Source organism: Biomphalaria glabrata, chromosome 8 (genome assembly GCF_947242115.1).
Source record: "Biomphalaria glabrata chromosome 8, xgBioGlab47.1, whole genome shotgun sequence".
Classification (NCBI taxonomy): domain Eukaryota; kingdom Metazoa; phylum Mollusca; class Gastropoda; family Planorbidae; genus Biomphalaria; species Biomphalaria glabrata.
In genome coordinates, this window is record NC_074718.1 from 19,503,379 (window position 1) to 19,529,739 (window position 26,361).

At 34.7% G+C, this 26,361-nt stretch overlaps 1 protein-coding gene across 4 annotated transcripts in view; it reads right to left on the reverse strand.

Moving 5' to 3' along the window:
- Positions 1–3,789: 3,789 nt before the first annotated feature.
- The window catches only part of LOC106072503 (arfaptin-2-like), a 34,333-nt gene continuing 11,761 nt past the window's right edge, over positions 3,790–26,361 (reverse strand). For all 4 annotated transcript variants that reach the window (XM_013232882.2, XM_013232881.2, XM_056037955.1 and 1 more), the window contains 4 exons: positions 25,685–26,113; positions 20,886–20,979; positions 20,588–20,762; positions 3,790–19,277 (listed from right to left, as the gene is read on the reverse strand). In XM_013232882.2, the coding sequence (XP_013088336.2) occupies positions 19,125–19,277; positions 20,588–20,762; positions 20,886–20,979; positions 25,685–26,113 (851 nt within the window). In that variant the 3' untranslated portion in view covers positions 3,790–19,124. The remainder of the gene's footprint in view (positions 19,278–20,587; positions 20,763–20,885; positions 20,980–25,684; positions 26,114–26,361) is intronic.

A 26,361-nucleotide genomic window follows, 5' to 3' on the forward strand; every position in this document is an offset into this window, starting at 1 on the left:
TTAACGGAAATGTTTTTTTTTCTTTAGGATTTGAATAAAAGGTTGACCTTGTACATAACAATTAGATCTAGATCAATTAGATATTAATTATAAGACATCATTTAGGCCAGGTTAACATCTAATTTCCCATTCACTTTCACCTATCCTTTGGTCTGCTGGACCGCTGGGGCACCACACAAGGCCTGTCAACCTTCTTTCTCCATTCTTCTCACAGTCATTTGTCTTTGATAGAATTTCATTCTAATATTCTTTCTGAAAATATTGAAGCTTGCCTTTGTACCTGCCTGTGTGGACCACTTCGAGTGCCGATTTTGAGTTTGTGTTTTCATACAAACTATCTTTGTAACCTTGTTTTCTTGAGGATTTGAGTAAGAGATTAACCCTATACAAAACAATTAGATATTCATTATAAGACATCATTTAGGCCAGGTTAACATCTAACTTCACATTCACTTATCCTTTGGTCTGCTGGGCACCACACAAGATCTGTCAACCTTCTTTCTCCATTCTTCTCTGTCATTTGTCTTTGATAGAATTTCATTCTGATGTTCTTTCTGAAAATATTGAAACCTGCCTTTTTACCTGACTGTGTGGACCATTCGGGGGCCGATTTTGAGTTTGTGTTTCCATACAAACAGTGTTTGTAACCTTGTTTTCTTGAGGATTTGAATAAGTGATTGACCCTTTACAAAACAATTAGATATTCATTATAAGACATCATTTAGGCCAGGTTAACATCTAACTTCATATTCACCTATCCTTTGGTCTGCTGGGGCACCACACAAAATCTGTTAACCTTCTTTCTTTATTCTTAGAATTTCTTTCTGATATTCTTTCTGAAAATATTGAAGCCTGCCTGGGTGGACCACTTCGGGGGCAGATTTTGAGTTTTGTGTTTTCAAACAAACTGTCTTTGTAACCTTGTTTATTTTTGGAAAATTTTATTAGCTTTATGTCTTCAATGATTGACTACTAGGGCAGGTCACGTCTATAGAATGGAAGACCACCGCATCGCTAAACGACTCTTGCATGGCCAACTAAGCGAAGGAAAGCGCTCGCAAGGTGGGCAAAGAAAGCGCTTCAGGGACACCCTCAAAGCTTCTCTGAAGGCGTTCAGCATAGACCCAACCACCTGGGAGACAGAGGCACATGACAGAGCATCATGGCGTCGCGCTGTGAAAGCTGGCGCACTGGTTGCTGAGGAAAAAAGAACAACGATGGCAGAAGAAAAACGCCAGAAAAGAAAAGCAAGACAAACGACACTAGCTCCAGCTGGAATAACCTGCCCAGTGTGCGGCCGAACATTACGGTCTCACATAGGTTTCACCAGCCACATGAGGAGGCATAAAACCCCAGTGCAAAGCCCTCAGCCCCCTGGATGACAAAGTGGTCATCATCGAACCACGATGGACGAACTATATATATATATATATATATATATATATATATATATATATATATATATATATATATATATATATATATATATATATATATATATATACTAAGGCCTACTTTTGTCTGGATATTAGACTCGACCTATGGACTACTCCTTTTATCTAGATATTAGACTCGACCTATGGACTACTCCTTTTGTCTAGACTCGACCTATGGACTACTACTTTTGTCTAGATATTAGACTCGACCGATCTATGGACTACTCCTTTTGTCTAGACTCGACCTATGGACTACTCCTTTTGTCTAGATATTAGACTCGACCTATGGACTACTCCTTTTGTCTAGACTCGATCTATGGACTACTACTTTTGTCTAGATATTAGACTCGACCGATCTATGGACTACTCCTTTTGTCTAGACTCGACCTATGGACTACTCCTTTTGTCTAGACTCGACCTATGGACTACTACTTTTGTCTAGACTCGATCTATGGACTACTCCTTTTGTCTAGATATTAGACTCGACCTATGGACTACTACTTTTGTCTAGACTCGACCTATGGACTACTACTTTTGTCTAGACTCGATCTATGGACTAGTCCTTTTGTCTAGACTCGATCTATGGACTACTACTTTTGTCTAGACTCGATCTATGGACTACTCCTTTTGTCTAGATATTAGACTCGACCTATGGACTACTACTTTTGTCTAGACTCGACCTATGGACTACTACTTTTGTCTAGACTCGATCTATGGACTACTACTTTTGTCTAGACTCGATCTATGGACTACTACTTTTGTCTACATATTAGACTCGACCTATGGACTACTACTTTTGTCTAGATATTAGACTCGATCTATGGGCTACTCCTTTTGTCTAGATATTAGACTCGATCTATGGACTACTACTTTTGTCTAGATATTAGACTCGATCTATGGACTACTACTTTTGTCTAGACTCGATCTATGGACTACTACTTTTGTCTAGACTCGCTCTATGGACTACTACTTTTGTCTAGATATTAGACTCGATCTATGGACTACTACTTTTGTCTAGACTCGATCTATGGACTACTACTTTTGTCTAGACTCGATCTATGGACTACTACTTTTGTCTAGACTCGATCTATGGACTACTACTTTTGTCTAGATATTAGACTCGACCTATGGACTACTCCTTTTGTCTAGACTCGATCTATGGACTACTACTTTTGTCTAGATATTAGACTCGACCTATGGACTACTACCTTTGTCTAGACTCGACCTATGGACTACTACTTTTGTCTAGACTCGATCTATGGACTACTACTTTTGTCTAGATATTAGACTCGACCTATGGACTACTCCTTTTGTCTAGACTCGACCTATGGACTACTACTTTTGTCTAGACTCGACCTATGGACTACTACTTTTGTCTAGATATTAGACTCGACCTATGGACTACTCATTTTGTCTAGACTCGACCTATGGACTACTCCTTTTGTCTAGACTCGACCTATGGACTACTACTTTTGTCTAGATATTAGACTCGACCTATGGACTACTCATTTTGTCTAGACTCGACCTATGGACTACTCCTTTTGTCTAGACTCGACCTATGGACTACTCCTTTTGTCTAGACTCGACCTATGGACTACTCCTTTTGTCTAGACTCGACCTATGGACTACTACTTTTGTCTAGATATTAGACTCGACCTATGGACTACTCATTTTGTCTAGACTCGACCTATGGACTACTACTTTTGTCTAGATATTAGACTCGACCGACCTATGGACTACTCCTTTTGTCTAGAACTCTAGATATTAGACTCGACCTATGGACTACTCCTTTTGTCTAGATATTAGACTCGATCTATGGACTACTCCTTTTGTCTAGACTCGACCTATGGACTACTACTTTTGTCTAGATATTAGACTCGACCTATGGACTACTCCTTTTGTCTAGATATTAGACTCGACCTACGGACTACTACTATACACTAGAGATTTATCTCAAGACCTTATTTTTCATTGCTATGTGCATTTGTTGAACAGACTTCGTGTAAAGACAGAAAGTACTAATTGATTGCTATTTATTTGGGTCAACGAAAATTAACAATGTAATTAGAATATTAAATAAATCTCCGTATCCTGCGGTATCATGTCCTCATTAGGGCAAACAATACAATGGGCAACACTTTGGATAAGGAGATAGGGCCGGAGTTGTTGATAGTTTGCAGTTCATAGCTTCTGAGATTCATGCTGAAAATATTGAAAACTGTGTGGACCACGTCGGGGGCCGATAGAGAATTTTCCACATCTTTGTAACCAAGTTGTTTTTTTTAATCTTGTATTACTCCTACAACTAAACATTTGAACTAAATGTTTTAAAGAAGAAATATAAAAGTCTATGTAGGTCAATGTCAATCATGTTTTATTACTCAAAAAAACATAAAACTAAGTTCATGTAGGTCTATGTTAATCATGTTTTATTCCCCAAAGCAAATGTTTATAAACACTCTTGTACACAAAAAGCTACCTTGTAATAATTGGACACCCACAATTAACTGTAATGCAGCTTTCCTTTATAGTATATTAAATTTACTTGCAAATTTGATTCCATTATATATAATTTGTTTTGAGACTTTTAGATATCTTTCAAGTTATTTTTCTAGAAACTAATAACTATTGCTAATTGTAATAGTACAGGTAATGAAAATAAATAAATAAAACAATGTTTTGTCAGTCTACTACTTAGTTAATCATTAACACATGTCAGATATTTAGTCTATTAACACATATCAGATATCTGGTCTCTTAACACAAGTCAGATATCTAGTCTCTTAACACATGTCAGATATCTAGTCTCTTAACACATGTCAGATATCTGGTCTCTTAAAACATGTCAGATATCTGGTCTCTTAACACATGTCAGATATCTAGTCTCTTAACACATGTCAGATATCTGGTCTCTTAACACAAGTCAGATATCTAGTCTCTTAACACATGTCAGATATCTAGTCTCTTAACACATGTCAGATATCTGGTCTCTTAACACAAGTCAGATATCTAGTCTCTTAACACATGTCAGATATCTAGTCTCTTAACACATGTCAGATATCTAGTCTCTTAACACATGTCAGATATCTGGTCTCTTAAAACATGTCAGATATCTGGTCTCTTAACACATGTCAGATATCTAGTCTCTTACACATGTCAGATATCTAGTCTCTTAACACAAGTCAGATATCTAGTCTCTTAACACATGTCAGATATCTGGTCTCTTACACATGTCAGATATCTAGTCTCTTAACACAAGTCAGATATCTGGTCTCTTACACATGTCAGATATCTGGTATCTTAACACATGTCAGATATCTAGTCTCTTAACACATGTCAGATATCTAGTCTCTTAACACATGTCAGATATCTAGTCTCTTAACACATGTCAGATATCTGGTCTCTTAACACATGTCAGATATCTGGTCTCTTAACACATGTCAGATATCTGGTCTCTTAACACATGTCAGATATCTGGTCTCTTAACACATGTCAGATATCTGGTCTCTTAACACATGTCAGATATCTGGTCTCTTAACACATGTCAGATATCTGGTCTCTTAACACATGTCAGATATCTAGTCTCTTAACACATGTCAGATATCTGGTCTCTTAACACATGTCAGATATCTGGTCTCTTAACACATGTCAGATATCTGGTCTCTTAACACATGTCAGATATCTGGTCTCTTAACACATGTCAGATATCTGGTCTCTTAACACATGTCAGATATCTAGTCTCTTAACACATGTCAGATATCTGGTCTCTTAACACATGTCAGATATCTAGTCTCTTAACACATGTCAGATATCTAGTCTCTTAACACATGTCAGATATCTGGTCTCTTAACACATGTCAGATATCTAGTCTCTTAACACATGTCAGATATCTGGTCTCTTAACACATGTCAGATATCTAGTCTCTTACACATGTCAGATATCTAGTCTCTTAACACAAGTCAGATATCTGGTCTCTTAACACATGTCAGATATCTAGTCTCTTAACACATGTCAGATATCTAGTCTCTTAACACATGTCAGATATCTGGTCTCTTAACACATGTCAGATATCTAGTCTCTTAAAACATGTCAGATATCTAGTCTCTTAACACATGTCAGATATCTAGTCTCTTAACACATGTCAGATATCTAGTCTCTTAACACATGTCAGATATCTGGTCTCTTAACACAAGTCAGATATCTAGTCTCTTAACACAAGTCAGATATCTAGTCTCTTAACACATGTCAGATATCTAGTCTCTTAACACATGTCAGATATCTGGTCTCTTAACACATGTCAGATATCTGGTCTCTTAACACATGTCAGATATCTGGTCTCTTAACACATGTCAGATATCTGGTCTCTTAACACATGTCAGATATCTGGTCTCTTAACACATGTCAGATATCTAGTCTCTTAACACATGTCAGATATCTGGTCTCTTAACACATGTCAGATATCTAGTCTCTTAACACATGTCAGATATCTAGTCTCTTAACACATGTCAGATATCTGGTCTCTTAACACATGTCAGATATCTGGTCTCTTAACACATGTCAGATATCTAGTCTCTTAACACATGTCAGATATCTGGTCTCTTAACACATGTCAGATATCTAGTCTCTTACACATGTCAGATATCTAGTCTCTTAACACAAGTCAGATATCTGGTCTCTTAACACATGTCAGATATCTAGTCTCTTAACACATGTCAGATATCTGGTCTCTTACACATGTCAGATATCTAGTCTCTTAACACATGTCAGATATCTAGTCTCTTAAAACATGTCAGATATCTAGTCTCTTAACACATGTCAGATATCTGGTCTCTTACACATGTCAGATATCTAGTCTCTTAACACATGTCAGATATCTAGTCTCTTAACACATGTCAGATATCTGGTCTCTTAACACATGTCAGATATCTGGTCTCTTAACACATGTCAGATATCTGGTCTCTTAACACATGTCAGATATCTAGTCTCTTAACACATGTCAGATATCTGGTCTCTTAACACATGTCAGATATCTAGTCTCTTAACACATGTCAGATATCTGGTCTCTTAACACATGTCAGATATCTGGTCTCTTAACACATGTCAGATATCTAGTCTCTTAACACATGTCAGATATCTGGTCTCTTAACACATGTCAGATATCTGGTCTCTTAACACATGTCAGATATCTGGTCTCTTAACACATGTCAGATATCTGGTCTCTTAACACATGTCAGATATCTGGTCTCTTAACACATGTCAGATATCTAGTCTCTTAACACATGTCAGATATCTGGTCTCTTAACACATGTCAGATATCTAGTCTCTTAACACATGTCAGATATCTAGTCTCTTAACACATGTCAGATATCTGGTCTCTTAACACATGTCAGATATCTAGTCTCTTAACACATGTCAGATATCTGGTCTCTTAACACATGTCAGATATCTAGTCTCTTACACATGTCAGATATCTAGTCTCTTAACACAAGTCAGATATCTGGTCTCTTAACACATGTCAGATATCTAGTCTCTTAACACATGTCAGATATCTAGTCTCTTAACACATGTCAGATATCTGGTCTCTTAACACATGTCAGATATCTAGTCTCTTAAAACATGTCAGATATCTAGTCTCTTAACACATGTCAGATATCTAGTCTCTTAACACATGTCAGATATCTAGTCTCTTAACACATGTCAGATATCTGGTCTCTTAACACAAGTCAGATATCTAGTCTCTTAACACAAGTCAGATATCTAGTCTCTTAACACATGTCAGATATCTAGTCTCTTAACACATGTCAGATATCTGGTCTCTTAACACATGTCAGATATCTGGTCTCTTAACACATGTCAGATATCTGGTCTCTTAACACATGTCAGATATCTGGTCTCTTAACACATGTCAGATATCTGGTCTCTTAACACATGTCAGATATCTAGTCTCTTAACACATGTCAGATATCTGGTCTCTTAACACATGTCAGATATCTAGTCTCTTAACACATGTCAGATATCTAGTCTCTTAACACATGTCAGATATCTGGTCTCTTAACACATGTCAGATATCTGGTCTCTTAACACATGTCAGATATCTAGTCTCTTAACACATGTCAGATATCTGGTCTCTTAACACATGTCAGATATCTAGTCTCTTACACATGTCAGATATCTAGTCTCTTAACACAAGTCAGATATCTGGTCTCTTAACACATGTCAGATATCTAGTCTCTTAACACATGTCAGATATCTGGTCTCTTACACATGTCAGATATCTAGTCTCTTAACACATGTCAGATATCTAGTCTCTTAACACATGTCAGATATCTAGTCTCTTAACACATGTCAGATATCTGGTCTCTTACACATGTCAGATATCTAGTCTCTTAACACATGTCAGATATCTAGTCTCTTAACACATGTCAGATATCTGGTCTCTTAACACATGTCAGATATCTGGTCTCTTACACATGTCAGATATCTAGTCTCTTAACACATGTCAGATATCTGGTCTCTTACACATGTCAGATATCTAGTCTCTTAACACATGTCAGATATCTGGTCTCTTAACACATGTCAGATATCTAGTCTCTTAACACATGTCAGATATCTGGTCTCTTAACACATGTCAGATATCTAGTCTCTTACACATGTCAGATATCTAGTCTCTTAACACAAGTCAGATATCTGGTCTCTTAACACATGTCAGATATCTAGTCTCTTAACACATGTCAGATATCTGGTCTCTTACACATGTCAGATATCTAGTCTCTTAACACATGTCAGATATCTAGTCTCTTAAAACATGTCAGATATCTAGTCTCTTAACACATGTCAGATATCTGGTCTCTTACACATGTCAGATATCTAGTCTCTTAACACATGTCAGATATCTAGTCTCTTAACACATGTCAGATATCTGGTCTCTTAACACATGTCAGATATCTGGTCTCTTACACATGTCAGATATCTAGTCTCTTAACACATGTCAGATATCTGGTCTCTTACACATGTCAGATATCTAGTCTCTTAACACATGTCAGATATCTAGTCTCTTAACACATGTCAGATATCTAGTCTCTTAACACATGTCAGATATCTAGTCTCTTAACACATGTCAGATATCTAGTCTCTTAACACATGTCAGATATCTAGTCTCTTAACACATGTCAGATATCTAGTCTCTTACACATGTCAGATATCTAGTCTCTTACACATGTCAGATATCTAGTCTCTTAACACATGTCAGATATCTAGTCTCTTAACACATGTCAGATATCTAGTCTCTTAACACATGTCAGATATCTAGTCTCTTAACACATGTCAGATATCTAGTCTCTTAACACATGTCAGATATCTAGTCTCTTAACACATGTCAGATATCTACTATCTAGTCTCTAAAAGACTTTAATTGAAATAACCAAAATACTTACAAATTGATGAAATGTCATTTTAAAAATATTCATAAAAATCTAAAAACAAAATCTCTCTTGTCACCTGACAACTACAAATCTAGATGTACTATTAGCAAAATGTGTCAAAGATTATGCAGAAAAAAAAGCACATTTCATAAATTAATAACAAAAGAAATAAGCAAGTAGAATGAACAAGTCCAAGAATCTTAATTGTAGTAATTTTTTTTTATGAACTAAAATCTGACTGCATTTAAAACTACATAAAATACAATGAAATAACTCACATAAAAATGTATTGCAGAAGAGGCATTAAACTGAACATTGTTCTGCCTTAAAATGATAAACATTGAACAACAAAGAAACATTAAAACACACTCTTTTTAGTAAGCCTTCACCTGAAAAATTTAAGAAATGTATAGATATTTTTTTAAAAATTCTCCTAGCTTTGAAAAGACTACATCCACTATGGCTGATTTAGTTGTTTTGTAACAGTCTAATGGTAATGTGAGTCTTTAAAAAACAAACAAAAATAAAACTGACAAACAAATGTAAACAAAATAAGATTGTTCTTCTATGACCATATCAATGGAATTGTCCAACCTTCTGCCTTCCGAGACGTCAATGCATTAAACATTTGTTACATAGTTCTATGTAATTATAACAGGCTAAACTTAGGTCAGTGCAGTTGGTGGATGTCATGGTATAGACAGGCTAAACTTAGGTCAGTAAAGTTAGTATATGTCATGGTATAGACAGGCTAAACTTGTGTCAGTGCAGTTGGTGGATGTCATGGTATAGACAGGCTAAACTTAGGTCAGTGCAGTTGGTGGATGTCATGGTATACAGGCTAAACTTAGGTCAGTGCAGTTAGTGGATGTCATGGTATAGACAGGCTAAACTTATGTCAGTACAGTTGGTGGATGTCATGGTATAGACAGGCTAAACTTGTGTCAGTACAGTGAGTGGATGTCATGGAATAGACAGGCTACACGTATGTCAGTGCAGTTGGTGGATGTCATGGTATAGACAGGCTAAACTTAGGTCAGTAAAGTTAGTATATGTCATGGTATGGACAGGCTAAACTTATGTCAGTGCAGTTGGTGGATGTCATGGTATAGACAGGCTAAACTTATGTCAGTGCAGTTAGTGGATGTCATGGTATAGACAGGCTAAACTTATGTCAGTACAGTTAGTGGATGTCATGGTATAGACAGTCTAAACTTAAGTCGGTACAGTTGGTGGATGTCATGGTATAGACAGGCTAAACTTATGTCAGTACAGTTAGTGGATGTTATGGTATAGACAGGCTAAACGTATGTCAGTGCAGTTGATGGATGTCATGGTATAGACAGGCTAAACGTATGTCAATGCAGTTGGTGGATGTCATGGTATAGACAGGCTAAACGTATGTCAGTGCAGTTGGTGGATGTCATGGTATAGACAGGCTAAACGTATGTCAGTGCAGATGGTGGATGTCATGGTATAGACAGGCTAAACTTATGTCAGTACAGTTGGTGGATGTCATGGAATAGACAGGCTAAACTTATGTCAGTGCAGTTGGTGGATGTCATGGTATAGACAGGCTAAACTTGTGTCAGTACAGTTGGTGGATGTCATGGTATAGACAGTCTAAACTTAAGTCGGTACAGTTGGTGGATGTCATGGTATAGACAGGCTAAACTTATGTCAGTACAGTTAGTGGATGTTATGGTATAGACAGGCTAAACGTATGTCAAGGTATAGACAGGCTAAACGTATGTCAGTGCAGTTGATGGATGTCATGGTATAGACAGGCTAAACGTATGTCAGTGCAGTTGGTGGATGTCATGGTATAGACAGGCTAAACGTATGTCAGTGCAGTTGGTGGATGTCATGGTATAGACAGACTAAACGTATGTCAGTGCAGATGGTGGATGTCATGGTATAGACAGGATAAACTTATGTCAGTACAGTTGGTGGATGTCATGGTATAGACAGGCTAAACTTATGTCAGTACAGTTAGTGGATGTCATGGAATAGACAGGCTAAACTTGTGTCAGTGCAGTTGGTGGATGTCATGGTATAGACAGGCTAAACTTGTGTCAGTACAGTTGGTGGATGTCATGGTATAGACAGGCTAAACTTGTGTCAGTGCAGTTGGTGGATGTCATGGTATAGACAGGCTAAACTTATGTCAGTGCAGTTGGTGGATGTCATGGTATAGACAGGCTAAACTTGTGTCAGTACAGTTGGTTGATGTCATGGTATAGACAGGCTAAACTTGTGTCAGTACAGTTGGTGGATGTCATGGTATAGACAGGCTAAAAGTATGTCAGTACAGTTGGTGGATGTCATGGTATAGACAGGCTAAACTTGTGTCAGTGCAGTTGGTGGATGTCAAGGTAAAGACAGGCTTAACTTATTTCAGTGCAGTTGGTGGATGTCATGGTATAGACAGGCTAAACTTGTGTCAGTGCAGTTGGTGGATGTCATGGTATAGACAGGCTAAACGTATGTCAGTACAGTTGGTGGATGTCATGGTATAGACAGGCTAAACTTGTGTCAGTGCAGTTGGTGGATGTCATGGTATAGACAGGCTAAACTTGTGTCAGTACAGTTGGTGGATGCCATGGTATAGACAGGCTAAACTTGTGTCAGTACAGTTGGTGGATGTCATGGTATAGACAGGCTAAACTTATGTCAGTACAGTTAGTGGATGTTATGGTATAGACAGGCTAAACGTATGTCAGTGCAGTTGATGGATGTCATGGTATAGACAGGCTAAACGTATGTCAGTGCAGTTGGTGGATGTCATGGTATAGACAGGCTAAACGTATGTCAGTGCAGTTGGTGGATGTCATGGTATAGACAGGCTAAACGTATGTCAGTGCAGATGGTGGATGTCATGGTATAGACAGGCTAAACTTATGTCAGTACAGTTGGTGGATGTCATGGAATAGACAGGCTAAACTTATGTCAGTGCAGTTGGTGGATGTCATGGTATAGACAGGCTAAACTTGTGTCAGTACAGTTGGTGGATGTCATGGTATAGACAGTCTAAACTTAAGTCGGTACAGTTGGTGGATGTCATGGTATAGACAGGCTAAACTTATGTCAGTACAGTTAGTGGATGTTATGGTATAGACAGGCTAAACGTATGTCAGTGCAGTTGGTGGATGTCAAGGTATAGACAGGCTAAACGTATGTCAGTGCAGTTGATGGATGTCATGGTATAGACAGGCTAAACGTATGTCAGTGCAGTTGGTGGATGTCATGGTATAGACAGGCTAAACGTATGTCAGTGCAGTTGGTGGATGTCATGGTATAGACAGGCTAAACTTAGGTCAGTGCAGTTGGTGGATGTCATGGTATACAGGCTAAACTTAGGTCAGTGCAGTTAGTGGATGTCATGGTATAGACAGGCTAAACTTATGTCAGTACAGTTGGTGGATGTCATGGTATAGACAGGCTAAACTTATGTCAGTACAGTGAGTGGATGTCATGGAATAGACAGGCTACACGTATGTCAGTGCAGTTGGTGGATGTCATGGTATAGACAGGCTAAACTTAGGTCAGTAAAGTTAGTATATGTCATGGTATGGACAAGCTAAACTTATGTCAGTGCAGTTGGTGGATGTCATGGTAAAGACAGGCTAAACTTATGTCAGTGCAGTTAGTGGATGTCATGGTATAGACAGGCTAAACTTATGTCAGTACAGTTAGTGGATGTCATGGTATAGACAGTCTAAACTTAAGTCGGTACAGTTGGTGGATGTCATGGTATAGACAGGCTAAACTTATGTCAGTACAGTTAGTGGATGTTATGGTATAGACAGGCTAAACGTATGTCAGTGCAGTTGATGGATGTCATGGTATAGACAGGCTAAACGTATGTCAGTGCAGTTGGTGGATGTCATGGTATAGACAGGCTAAACGTATGTCAGTGCAGTTGGTGGATGTCATGGTATAGACAGGCTAAACGTATGTCAGTGCAGATGGTGGATGTCATGGTATAGACAGGCTAAACTTATGTCAGTACAGTTGGTGGATGTCATGGAATAGACAGGCTAAACTTATGTCAGTGCAGTTGGTGGATGTCATGGTATAGACAGGCTAAACTTGTGTCAGTACAGTTGGTGGATGTCATGGTATAGACAGTCTAAACTTAAGTCGGTACAGTTGGTGGATGTTATGGTATAGACAGGCTAAACGTATGTCAGTGCAGTTGGTGGATGTCAAGGTATAGACAGGCTAAACGTATGTCAGTGCAGTTGGTGGATGTCATGGTATAGACAGGCTAAACGTATGTCAGTGCAGTTGGTGGATGTCATGGTATAGACAGGCTAAACTTGTGTCAGTGCAGTTGGTGGATGTCAAGGTAAAGACAGGCTTAACATATTTCAGTGCAGTTGATGGATGTCATGGTATAGACAGGCTAAACTTGTGTCAGTGCAGTTGGTGGATGTCATGGTATAGACAGGCTAAACGTATGTCAGTACAGTTGGTGGATGTCATGGTATAGACAGGCTAAACTTGTGTCAGTGCAGTTGGTGGATGTCATGGTATAGACAGGCTAAACTTGTGTCAGTACAGTTGGTGGATGCCATGGTATAGACAGGCTAAACTTGTGTCAGTACAGTTGGTGGATGTCATGGTATAGACAGGCTAAACTTATGTCAGTACAGTTGGTGGATGTCATGGTATAGACAGGCTAAAAGTATGTCAGTACAGTTGGTGGATGTCATGGTATAGACAGGCTAAACTTGTGTCAGTGCAGTTGGTGGATGTCAAGGTAAAGACAGGCTTAACTTATTTCAGTGCAGTTGGTGGATGTCATGGTATAGACAGGCTAAACTTGTGTCAGTGCAGTTGGTGGATGTCATGGTATAGACAGGCTAAACGTATGTCAGTGCAGTTGGTGGATGTCATGGTATAGACAGGCTAAACGTATGTCAGTGCAGTTGGTGGATGTCATGGTATAGACAGGCTAAACTTGTGTCAGTACAGTTGGTGGATGTCATGGTATAGACAGGCTAAACTTATGTCAGTACAGTTGGTGGATGTCATGGTATAGACAGGCTAAAAGTATGTCAGTACAGTTGGTGGATGTCATGGTATAGACAGGCTAAACTTGTGTCAGTGCAGTTGGTGGATGTCAAGGTAAAGACAGGCTTAACTTATTTCAGTGCAGTTGGTGGATGTCATGGTATAGACAGGCTAAACTTGTGTCAGTGCAGTTGGTGGATGTCATGGTATAGACAGGCTAAACGTATGTCAGTGCAGTTGGTGGATGTCATGGTATAGACAGGCTAAACGTATGTCAGTGCAGTTGGTGGATGTCATGGTATAGACAGGCTAAACTTAGGTCAGTGCAGTTAGTGGATGTCATGGTATAGACAGGCTAAACTTATGTCAGTACAGTTGGTGGATGTCATGGTATAGACAGGCTAAACTTATGTCAGTACAGTTATTGGATGTCATGGAATAGACAGGCTAAACTTGTGTCAGTGCAGTTGGTGGATGTCATGGTATAGACAGGCTAAACTTGTGTCAGTACAGTTGGTGGATGTCATGGTATAGACAGGCTAAACTTATGTCAGTGCAGTTGGTGGATGTCATGGTATAGACAGGCTAAACTTGTGTCAGTACAGTTGGTTGATGTCATGGTATAGACAGGCTAAACTTGTGTCAGTACAGTTGGTGGATGTCATGGTATAGACAGGCTAAACTTGTGTCAGTACAGTTGGTGGATGTCATGATATAGACAGGCTAAACTTGTGTCAGTACAGTTGGTGGATGTCATGGTATAGACAGGCTAAAAGTATGTCAGTACAGATGGTGGATGTCATGGTATAGACAGGCTAAACTTGTGTCAGTGCAGTTGGTGGATGTCATGGTATAGACAGGCGAAACGTATGTCAGTGCAGTTGGTGGATGTCATGGTATAGACAGGCTAAACGTATGTCAGTGCAGTTGGTGGATGTCATGGTATAGACAGGCTAAAAGTATGTCAGTACAGTTGGTGGATGTCATGGTATAGACAGGCTAAACTTGTGTCAGTGCAGTTGGTGGATGTCATGGTATAGACAGGCTAAACTTGTGTCAGTACAGTTGGTGGATGTCATGGTATAGACAGGCTAAACTTGTGTCAGTGCATTTGGTGGATGTCATGGTATAGACAGGCTAAACTTGTGTCAGTACAGTTGGTGGATGTCATGGTATAGACAGGCTAAACTTGTGTCAGTACAGTTGGTGGATGTCATGGTATAGACAGGCTAAACTTGTGTCAGTACAGTTGGTGGATGTCATGGTATAGACAGGCTAAACTTATGTCAGTGCAGTTGGTGGATGTCATGGTATAGACAGGCTAAAAGTATGTCAATGCAGTTGGTGGATGTCGTGGTATAGACAGGCTAAAAGTATGTAAGTACAGTTGGTGGATATCATGGTACAGACAAAAAAAAAGGTGAATGGAATAAGATTGGAGAGGAAGGGCGAGTGTTCAAGTTTGTAAAGAGAGACATTGTTACGAACTTTATTTATTTCATGATTACGCATAATGTGGTTACTCTTAATTTGAACTTTATTTCATGAAAAGCAGTACACTCAGCCTAAACCAATTTATTGTTACCAGGCTTTATATTGTTTTTAAGGCAGAACATCCCCTCATTTTTTTTAAATTTCAATCAACAGACCACATTATGAAGATTCCCCCAACCAAACTTTTTAGCTGTGAATGACATAAATGACATAAGGCATACTGGGCTAGTCAATAAAATAAGCAGACTTAGGAAAGAAGAAAACAAACAAATTGCTTTAAAAATATAAAATGTGTGTGATATTTTTTTAATGCCTTATATATAGACTGCAGCCTTTTGGGGAAATACCAAAAATGGTTGATATAAATCTTGCCTTTTTTTTGCAAATGCAGGTCGCCAGGTTGTGAATCGGTCAAAACTGGTTCTTAGGAGGCAAAAGAAACTTGTGTAAGAAATTTCAAGCGTATCTGTATGACAGTTTAAGAGATTTCTTGATCAATGAGTCAGTGGTAACTTTCAAATATATAGTAGATTACGCTTAGTGTGGTTACTCTTAATTTGAACATTATTTCATGATCATGCTTAATGTGGTTACAAAATCATGACATTTCATGTTAAACTTAGAAAAATGTTTTGATAACAATTGTACATGGAAAAAAAATCAATAAATACATTACATTAATGGTAGTTTCGTTTCTTACAAAAGAAAAAAGGGACTTTTGTGGTAGTAGCAAAAAGCTTGTAAGATCATTAAAAAGTTTAACTGGATGGCTGCCTGGTCATAAGGTATGTGAAATGGACTTGTTTCGATGGTCCTGGGTTAAACTCTTCATGCTGCCATCCCCCACCCTCCTGTGGGAGGCTTGGGCTACGACATAACAAATCTTCAATTCTGACAGAACCTTTGAATCATGTAAAACAAAACAAACTAATAATGCTTACCATTGACATAATGTTAGTTTACATGTTTGCGTGATTGAAAGCAAATGTTTACACTGGTGATAAAATGCTGGGCCTGTGCTTTTGAACAGCATAGACAGAATAGCCATTCAAAGTTAAATATGTTTTAGAAAAATCATAAAAAAGCAGCATAGAGATTTACTGCAAGATTGAGTATGCTTGAATTCAATCTGCTTACATATTGTCTGATGAATCAGATACATTTCTATCTATACATGCATGTATGTTTTAAAAATTGTTTCTTGGAAACCAAAAAAAAAAAGGGGGGGGGGGGGGAGAAATAAAAGTACAATGATAACAAGCTATAAGGAAGGCTTTGTTCTCATGTATACTTTGACACTACCACTAGCATATTATTTGTTTCAATAACTCATATGACAAATATAATAAAAACTTGGGTTTCAGTTCCTCACAAAGTTCTGTTGAAAGACTTTGAAAGTACAAACCATTGACTAGAAATTTAAAAAAACAACAACTTTACCCTTACTTTGCTTTTTGCTACTACATTATTTTCTTGATAGCTTAGCAAGAAAATGTCTATTATAAGACAGGACAGTTTACATCCTCAGTATTTACTTGATTAAATATGGCTAAATAAGCAGCCAAATTGATTGTATGCACGACAAGATTTTGATACTACATTGTACATATGTGTATTGAGAGAAACTTTCAGAAGGAGCCTCCTTAACACATTGTAATGATAAAAACATATTCTTTTCAATAACATCATGAATGAACACAAACAAAATAATTTGTCATTCAGGTAGTATACATTAGTCTAGAGCATTTTAAGATCTCTGCCATTGTTTATAATTGTCTTAATATCACTAGCATATCCTTTGAGCAGTGGATTAAGTTTGGTATTTTAATAATTGCTGAAGCAATTTCTTTTTTCTCATGTGATGAATTTCATATAGACATTTGATTTTCAATATATTTTTTTTTAATCCAAGATAATTACGGAAATGTTTACATTAATCATTGGTTCAATTCAGCCTAAATTAATCTGCATTAGTTTTAACATTTTAAAATATACTAGTTGTACTTTTCAGATAAATTCCCTACCAATATGATGAAAGCAGTGGCACAGAATACCTCAGCACCAACTAATGATCCTTCTAAAAAAAAAAAAAAATGGGCAGAGTTCAAAAATAAGAAGACTTCTTAGGTTCATTATCTTGATAACGTAATGGTCAAAGTTGTCCTAACTTCAGCCAATTTTGTGTACAAGTCAACATCTTACAGCTGTTCAAGTTGTCAAATGTTTTTTTATTCACATAATTTTTTAACATTAGATCTAAGTGATGAACATTAGGATCAAGACATGTTGTAATTCTAAAAGAAAAATATTAGGATGTGCCATTGAACTGCAACAAAACATTTGACAGTCTGGAAGATCAGGAAAAGGATGATTGGAATGGGGTGGGGTTTAATGAAGCACATTGCTGTGTTCTGTTGGTATGCCTATAACTCATGTTATGTTGATACTATCCTAAAGCGCACAGTGATGTTAAAATAGGCATATTTCTGTATTTTTATTTTTGCCCATAATGATAGTGATGCATGTGGTCTGATTTTCAGTACTAAACTTTAGTTATATTTTTGTTCAATGTAAATTGCCTAAAGTTATTGAACTTCACTAAACAAAATTGTAGATGGCGAAAGAAGGTTGGACAATTCTATACCAGATTTTAAGATTAAAAACTTTTAGTTTTGAAATATAAAAACATTACAAAGCATAAATAAAAATATCGTTTTATTTACAAGTAAAATATTTCCCCAATTTTATATGAATAAAAATAAATTAAAATACACAAATAACAACGCATTTTATAATCAAATCAAAATATATATAGTCATAATAATAGTATAAATATACACAGATCAAGGGAAGCAATATCTTTTGGAGCTAGGCCCGACCTACAATAGTCAGACTTTAAAATTTTTTTTTTATTTCTGAAATTTAGTTACACTCTTCAGTGCTTAAAAAGGGCCTCTAAAATTTAGACTCAAATCATACAATGTAGAAACAAAATATATTATTTTTGATATTCAATTAAAAATTTTTTTTAATGCATTGGAATTTTTTTTATAGCTGAACATTTTACAATAAAAAAAAAAAATGTATTTAAATTTCTAACACTCTCCAAAACTTTTAATGCAAAAATAATTAATGTATTAAAATCAAGTATTTATTCTCCTTTGAAGGGATAAAACTTTTAAAGCATATTAAGAAAAGCCATCAAAATAATTTCTATTTGTTGATTTAAAGTTAAAAAAAAAAATAAAGTTATCCCAGTACCCAATGTGGGTTGTGGATGATTTTCTGCATGTATATTAAGGTCATAAATGTCTGGCAGCAACCAGCCCTCACTAACCTTATTATACATCCCTAATAAAATTCAGATAGATATTAAGAGTTGGTTAGGTTAAGGATGTCCTAGAATACATTTAAGTAAAAATCTCAGACCTTAATGGCATTTAAACTTAAGATTCATTATTTTTATTGGCATGTGTTTTTTTCATTCAGACATTACAGCTTTTTAAAATATATTATTAAACACATGAAAATGTTCTTGTTGAAACAATCATATAGGGCCCTTAATCCAGAAATATAAATCTTGTGTTCAAAAATTATGAAACTGTAGTGACCTTTCATCCCCTCCTTCACCCCCCACAAAAAACAAACAAAAAACAATCAACTAATTAATTATTCTCATCAACAGCCACTTTTTTATATATCTATATATTTTAGGGAACAAAAACAAATTATTTTAGCAATTATCAGTTGACTTCTATGACTCAATCCATGATGGCTTTTCTGCATTGGGTCTTTTCAACTGTATATTGAATTGCTTAAGTGTTGCCTCTAGTGCTGATGCATTACCACTGAAGTATGCAGAGACAGCATTATGGAACAAAAGCAGCTGCTTGTGCATTACTTTGATCTGTAGACCAAAACAAATAAGATTTGTGTACAAATACAGTGTCTGTGCAAAGTCAAGAAAACAAAAAGCAAAATAGAACTCTTTATTAAACATGGTTTGCAATTTCCCAACAAATTATTTGTTTAATACTGACATTTTTTTGTCATAGTTTAATAAGCTAATAATTTATTTCTTTTTAAAGTCACACAATAAAGAACTTCATGTTGAAGACAATTGTAATGTGTTGATGACACATATTCCTTGATGCAGTTTGTAAAAACATTAGTGCAAGCAGACCTGGATAACTTGCTTTCATCCAAATAGTCACATTCTATTGCCAAGAAATTACAATCAGAGTAGCACACAGTTCCAATAAATCACAAGACTTATTTGGAAAAAAAATAAATCTTTTTTTTGCTGGCCTGGATGTACTAAATACATACATGATTTTTTAGACATTTGACATTTTTCAAACTGAATCCTGTTATGGTTGTCAGAAATGTGTCAACACATAAGCAGCTTATAAGCTCAAATGGGAATAGTAATAATCTCATGAAACAAGGGCAGAAATGGGGCTATTACCAAACTTGCAAAGACTTTCCAAGATAAACTATGATTTTAAACTATCACCAGAGATGCCTACATGCCAAAATGGAAATGTGTATTCCCTGAGCTGGATATGTGTATTTTGAGGGGCAAATGAGTATTTTCCTATATATATAAAGAAATATACCCAAAAGACTAAAATCATTCAAGCATATAATATACACGAAATGCTGCAATCCTAAAAATTAACACAGCATAAAGTTAAATAAAACATTCTGTACATTTGTCACAATATTTACACCTTTACTATTTGCCAAATATTTTTCTAAAATATGTTCGAATGATGCCATTCTTGTCACTTGGCAATGATTTTATGTTTATTCATGGTTCAATAATAGCAATAACAGAAAATTCATTCAAAAGAAGGGAGCTTTTTGTTAGAAGTGAAATAAAATGTCAACCAGATGTAATGGTTTGCTTGGCTGATCAGTGACATTTAATTATATAAAAGTAGTTGTGTTTATAGGCAATTTCTTGATAAGGTATGCAGACACTGGAAATATTTTTTCATATTATGAAAAAATTCAGATTTCTTTCTTTAAGATCATTCTTTGTAGAGTTAACAATGAAAGCTTTGGCACCCGATACAATCACTAAGAACATTTTAAAGATTTTTGTTCAGACAGATAATCTTAATTAGTCATTGAACTTATTTCTAATATAGAAGCTGGGCTAACAGTATGTGATTGAACGTCATTGAAAGTTGTAAAATTAATATTGCTTACTCTGTTTTCATCCAGAAATCTGAGCTTGATCTGGACATCACTACGAAGTCTGTCAAACTTAACCTTGTGTTCCTCATATTTTCTCTTCGTTTCCTCAAGTTTTAACTGTGTTGCTGCCTCTCTTGGTCCACTTTCAAGACTCTCATAATCTGCTCTATATGCATCAAACTGCAACCTTACAAACAAAAATGATTGCCAAATACACAAGAGAAAACACATAAAAACCTTTGAAATTAGAAGAAACACTTTGACAAGAAAGACTATTTCAAAAACAAATTAATAAATAAAAAAGAAATACCTTGCCATTTCATAATGTTTTACTGTTAGCAATGTGTCTTCCATGGTTTTATGGCATAAGGTGTTAACTGATGAAGTGAAGAAATTTAATGCACCTGGAAATAATAATGCATCAGAAATGAAAAGAAAGAACTTTTGACAAATCTTACTAAGATAAATAAACTTAAAAGATATTAAATTATGAATTGTTCTACAATTTCTAAGGAAAACGAGACAATCCATTAAAAAAAAAACATATCATGAAAAATGACATTGATAACTTACTAAATTTCAAGACACATAAGTAATAATAAGAAGAACTGAAGTGCAAAAAAAAAAAACACAAAAAAAACAACCTAACAAAATATATGGACACAAGGATAAAGAAGAAAAAAATGTGGACAATACCTACATTATACAACTTACAGAGTGATTATTTTTCTCTTAATATCTAATGAATGTTAGATTTTAAAGAAAGAGCAAGATTTAGAAGACAATGTGCAAAATGTTCCTGAACATTAATATATTAAACTCTTGAATAATATAATGCCTACATGCAGAAATACCTGAAAACGTATAGTCCATTCAAAATAAATATTTTCTCGCTCTCTAACGAAATAAAAATTTATTTTTTTTTACTTTGAAAAATTACTACAATCAAACTAGAGTTTTCCCAGTATGGCTAAGAAGCTATATTAATTCTTTTCCCAATGATATACAAAAACACCAACTGCCAAATTTTAAGGAAAATCGTTAACGGTTTTTGAGACATGTGTCCAGGTTCCATATTTCCTGTGTTATTCCATATGCTAGGACCAATTTATAAAACAGATGTTTCTTTTCTATGGTTTTCAATATAGAAAAATTTCATCTGAAGACTGATTTAAAATCTCTAATAAAATGAATGAAAACCTTAACATATGAAAACATTAAAACCTAATAATTTTCTTTTAATGAACATCAATTTTTTAAAATAGGATTCAATAATGATAATAATCCTGATTTCTTTTCAAATAAAATAAAGAATAAATGACATTTACTTTTACATTCTAACACTTCTTACAGTATTCACTAAACCATACTTAAAAACTTTTTCCTTGAAAAATGAACATGAAAAAAGGTTGTATGCAAATGTTTGTCGCTATTAAGAGAATTCAGTAATTAAGTAAAATAATCCAATTGAATTTCTTTTTTCTTGTTTTTGCTTATCTCTGTAAGCAAGCATATAGCTACTATCTAAAGTGGCAATTCCACTATATTTATTATTATCCTTAATTATACTTCAATTACTTAATTTATATATTGATTAGGTCTAACTTGTAGTATTTAGTTTTACAAGAGAAGACACATTTTTTTTCTTTCCAAATGAATCTGACAAATAATAAAATAAGCAAAAAATAACCTAAATAAATACAGCTACTTATATATAAGCGCAAAAGCCCTGACTGACTTATCCACGAATTCTCTCACTTGCACTGAACAAAAGAAAATGTGAACTGTGTATACAGGACAACTAGTGGGAGAAAAAATGCCAAATTTAAATTGGGACAGTTTCTAGTTTTTATAAAGCTGACATTGACTGAAGACTTATTGTTGTGTGTAAAACGTTTTAAAAAACAAAATAAAATGTAGGTATAGCTATTACTTTTTGTGCTGAGGGTAAAGGTAAAAAAACAACAAAAAACTCATAGGGCAAGTGAGCATTACAACACCAGAGTGATAATGAAAAAGGGCTATGACCAAAAAGTAACAAAGCTACATTTTCAGACCTAGTGAGGGTGTCATATGGCCTTAACCATAACTTCCTTTGCTTTAACCAACTAATGTCAGGTACCCATTAGAATTGGGTGGACTCAGGAACATCCTAAAACTCTGAAATCAGAGTTTTGAACCCAAGACCTTTCAGTTTAGAAGCTAAGTGCTTTACCACTCAGCCAACACTCTCCCTACATAAAGCTTATGAAATACTTCCCTACTGAATTAAGAAGTGGAAAAGTCAGTGACTGCTTGTAGAATTATTTTTTTTAAGAGGAAGTGACTTGGTAGAGGGAGGGTGTTAGAAAAGTGATACTAGAATTCTCAAACCAAAAGTAAGTGTTTGTGTGTAATTTAACATAGATCTAGAAATCTAGATCTATAGATTCTATAATATTATAATCTAGATCTACTTAAATCTAATAACCTGGATCTAGAACCAATATATTACTATTATTATCTATTTTGTATCTATATCTATTATATTCTATCAGACTTATACTCAGACTCAGTAACACACTATGTCACTATGTATACATCCTTACTATGTCTCTAATACTAGACCTAGATCTTATAATAGATCTAGATGTCTAAATCTAATCCCATTTGAACACATGGAAGTCAGGCAGGGTTCTAATTTTAAAAATCTAGGGGGCCATCGTAACAACAGAGCAAAAAGCGGCTGGGCATTATGATGCTCTCAACGACTCAACTGATAGTTTTCACTTTTCAAAAGCTGGCAAGCAGCCATTGAGCCCATTGATTCGTGTTGAAGTCTAGACGCTCTAGATCTAAATAATCTAGATCAAAAGTATTCAAATTAAAGTAGGTACTTCGAAAAAAATTTCAAAATGATCACAATGCAATGGAACCTATGTAGTTAGACAGAGCTTGAGAAATGCTTTCCAATGATACCAATTTTATATTGCTGAGTTAATTGTGAGGGAAGTTATTAAATTTTTAGTGGCCAAAAATTAGCCTTCTGTAGCCTTTGTAAATAAAAAAAAAATCTGTGACCGAAACAACTGACAGTTGAACTTAAATTAACTGTATTATAAAAAGTCTTAAAGATATGGGGTTGAAACTTCACACTCTTTTACATTAACCAGTATTCTGTTAAAATAAATTTAAAAAATAAGACCAAGCAATAAAATCTTTGAAAAAAAGTTAATTAATATATAAAAAAGCCTTCGACAAAAAATAAAAATATATGTGATTTTGTCATCATATATGAGCCCAAAAATCACAAATAAAACAAATCAGAGATCTGTATTGTGTTTTATTTTGTTTAATTATAATTCTACTGTATTTAAATAGCTTTTTATATGCATCAGATAGATAATTCTTATAAATTATAAATGAAAATAGCACTGCGCAGAAAAATATTTCCTAAAATTTAATGATTATAAGTTTCATAAACTTCATAAAAAAACAGTTTTAACCTTTTTGTAGAGCACTGGCAATTAATCATTTTAAAATGCCTTAATTTAAATGCTTTAAAAATTAGATTGTAAATGAAAAATTTCTTGCTTTGGACAATAAAATAAAAAAGAAACCTTGCGATTTTATAGAAGTTATTAAAAGATTTTTTACATGAATTTTTGTGCAATAATAGCTCATCATTTTAAAAATATAATGTACTCATTTATTAACTATTAATTTACATGAGTATATTAATAGAAAAAAACAACACACAGAAAAAAAAATTAATTATAAGTTTGCTGAGCTAAAAAATATGAAAAAAAAATTGTAATATTTAATATTATTTTTTAAAGTAATTAAACTTTTACTTTAAAATTTGCAGATTACAAAGTCATTATAATAAAGACACATTCCCTCTCCATAATCTAGCATTCAAACACTATAAAAGTTAAACTAAATGAAAAATTCCTATGTGTGCTTCTAAAAATAGCTCGTGATAGACAGAAATTGACCATTTCCAGTAAATCACAGTGTTGGTTGTTACTAAAAATAGATTTTAACCATCAACTTTGAAAATTAATATCTAAAGAGTGCGCCAAGCTACAAAGTTCAAACTTAACACACATATATATATTAACATGCTAAATTCAATAGAATTAGTGAGATTGTTGTAACCATAAACACTTTTATTTTATTTAAAAAAGAAAATTTTACCCTTCTTTGTCTTTGTTAATTTTAATATCAAATATCTTTAAAGTGAATTTAATGAAATTTGAAATATACACATTTCATAATATGATAATTTATTGTAGCAAACAGCATTGTTGTAACTTTTATAGGAAAAAAGTTGTAAAAATGTCAACTTTCACATAAACTTTTGTTAAGAAAAATTTAACAGATTGGCTTCAAAAGCAAATAAAAATGATCTCTGATATCTTATGTTTACAAAAAGTAATCATAATTAGTCCTCAAATCAAATACAATATGCTAAAACTTTGATGGAAATGACCAATCCTAAAAAAAGGGTAAAATGTGCTGACACACTTTTCAGCCATTTTTTGGGAGAAAAAAAAAATGGATCTAGGTCAGTTTATTGAAGTACCTAATTAAAGAAACCACTCTAGACCTAGATGATAGATCTAGATCTAAATCTAGACTTATAAGACAATACGATAACACAAGATTTAAAAAAAGTAGAACTTTAACTGTGTCAAAAGACCAGATGTGCACATGCCCAAAACAAATCAAATCTTATTTCGCATTCTTCCGTAAATGGAAAAATAATAAATTCTGATTTTTTTTTCATTAAAAAAAAAAAAACTGAAAAAAAAAAATTCGGATTTTTTTCTTTAAATGTGGGGCAAATTTCAGATTTTTTTTTTAGAAAATCGGATCAGAAGAAATTTTTGGAATTCTGAAAATTTTCGGAAAATTCCCATCACTGAGTTTACCAGATCTAAACGGGAAGGACAGGCCACACAAAACTAATAGCGTCTTTTCCCCTTTCGTGGGCAGCTAAAAAAATGCTATTTCTTTTAGTTCTCGTATTGTTTAAAGAAAAAAAAATTATTGTGAATCAAATGCATTGTATTATAGTAAAAAAAAATTTACAAAAAACTGTAGCGAAAAAAAACAACAACTCACCTAACAATATTTCACCATTTTTAACCAGAGTTCTTTGCGTTTCACAATTATAAATGAATTCTTCTTGTAATTCTGGAGATTTTTGGGCCAACTCTGAAAAACCTTCTCCAAGAGCTTTCTGAGTCTGAACAACATTATAAAAATGGGAAGTCATTGCTCTTGCTAATCTAAGAATATTAGCATATTTTCTTTGTGTTTCTCTGAGAGCTTCTATACTGGTTTCCATCTCCACATCCACAGTTTTTGTAGCTTTTCCAATTCGTTCAGAAATAAATTGTTTTGTTGTTTTAAATGTGTTCACACTCCATTCTTTCAAAGTTTCTATTTTACTCTGTGCATTCAGACTGACTGATTTTGGTATAAAGTCTCCATTTGGACTTCTTCCCGAACTGTGACTGCCTGAATTTGATAAAGGAACATTGCTTGTAGCTGAAAAAAAAAGGGAATAATTTCATATTTCAATATATTTGAATTTCAATACAAAAAGAAAATCTCTGAGTAAAGCTTTATCCGTCATTCTGCAAGGTCACTTGTCATTGATTTACCTGGTTTCAAATTTAAACATATTTAGAAACAAAAAAAACAAACAAACAAAAAACCACAGAAATCAGCAACAACAAAAAGAATAAAATGAACATGTATATCATTATAATTTGAATGAATTGATGTTGGTAAAG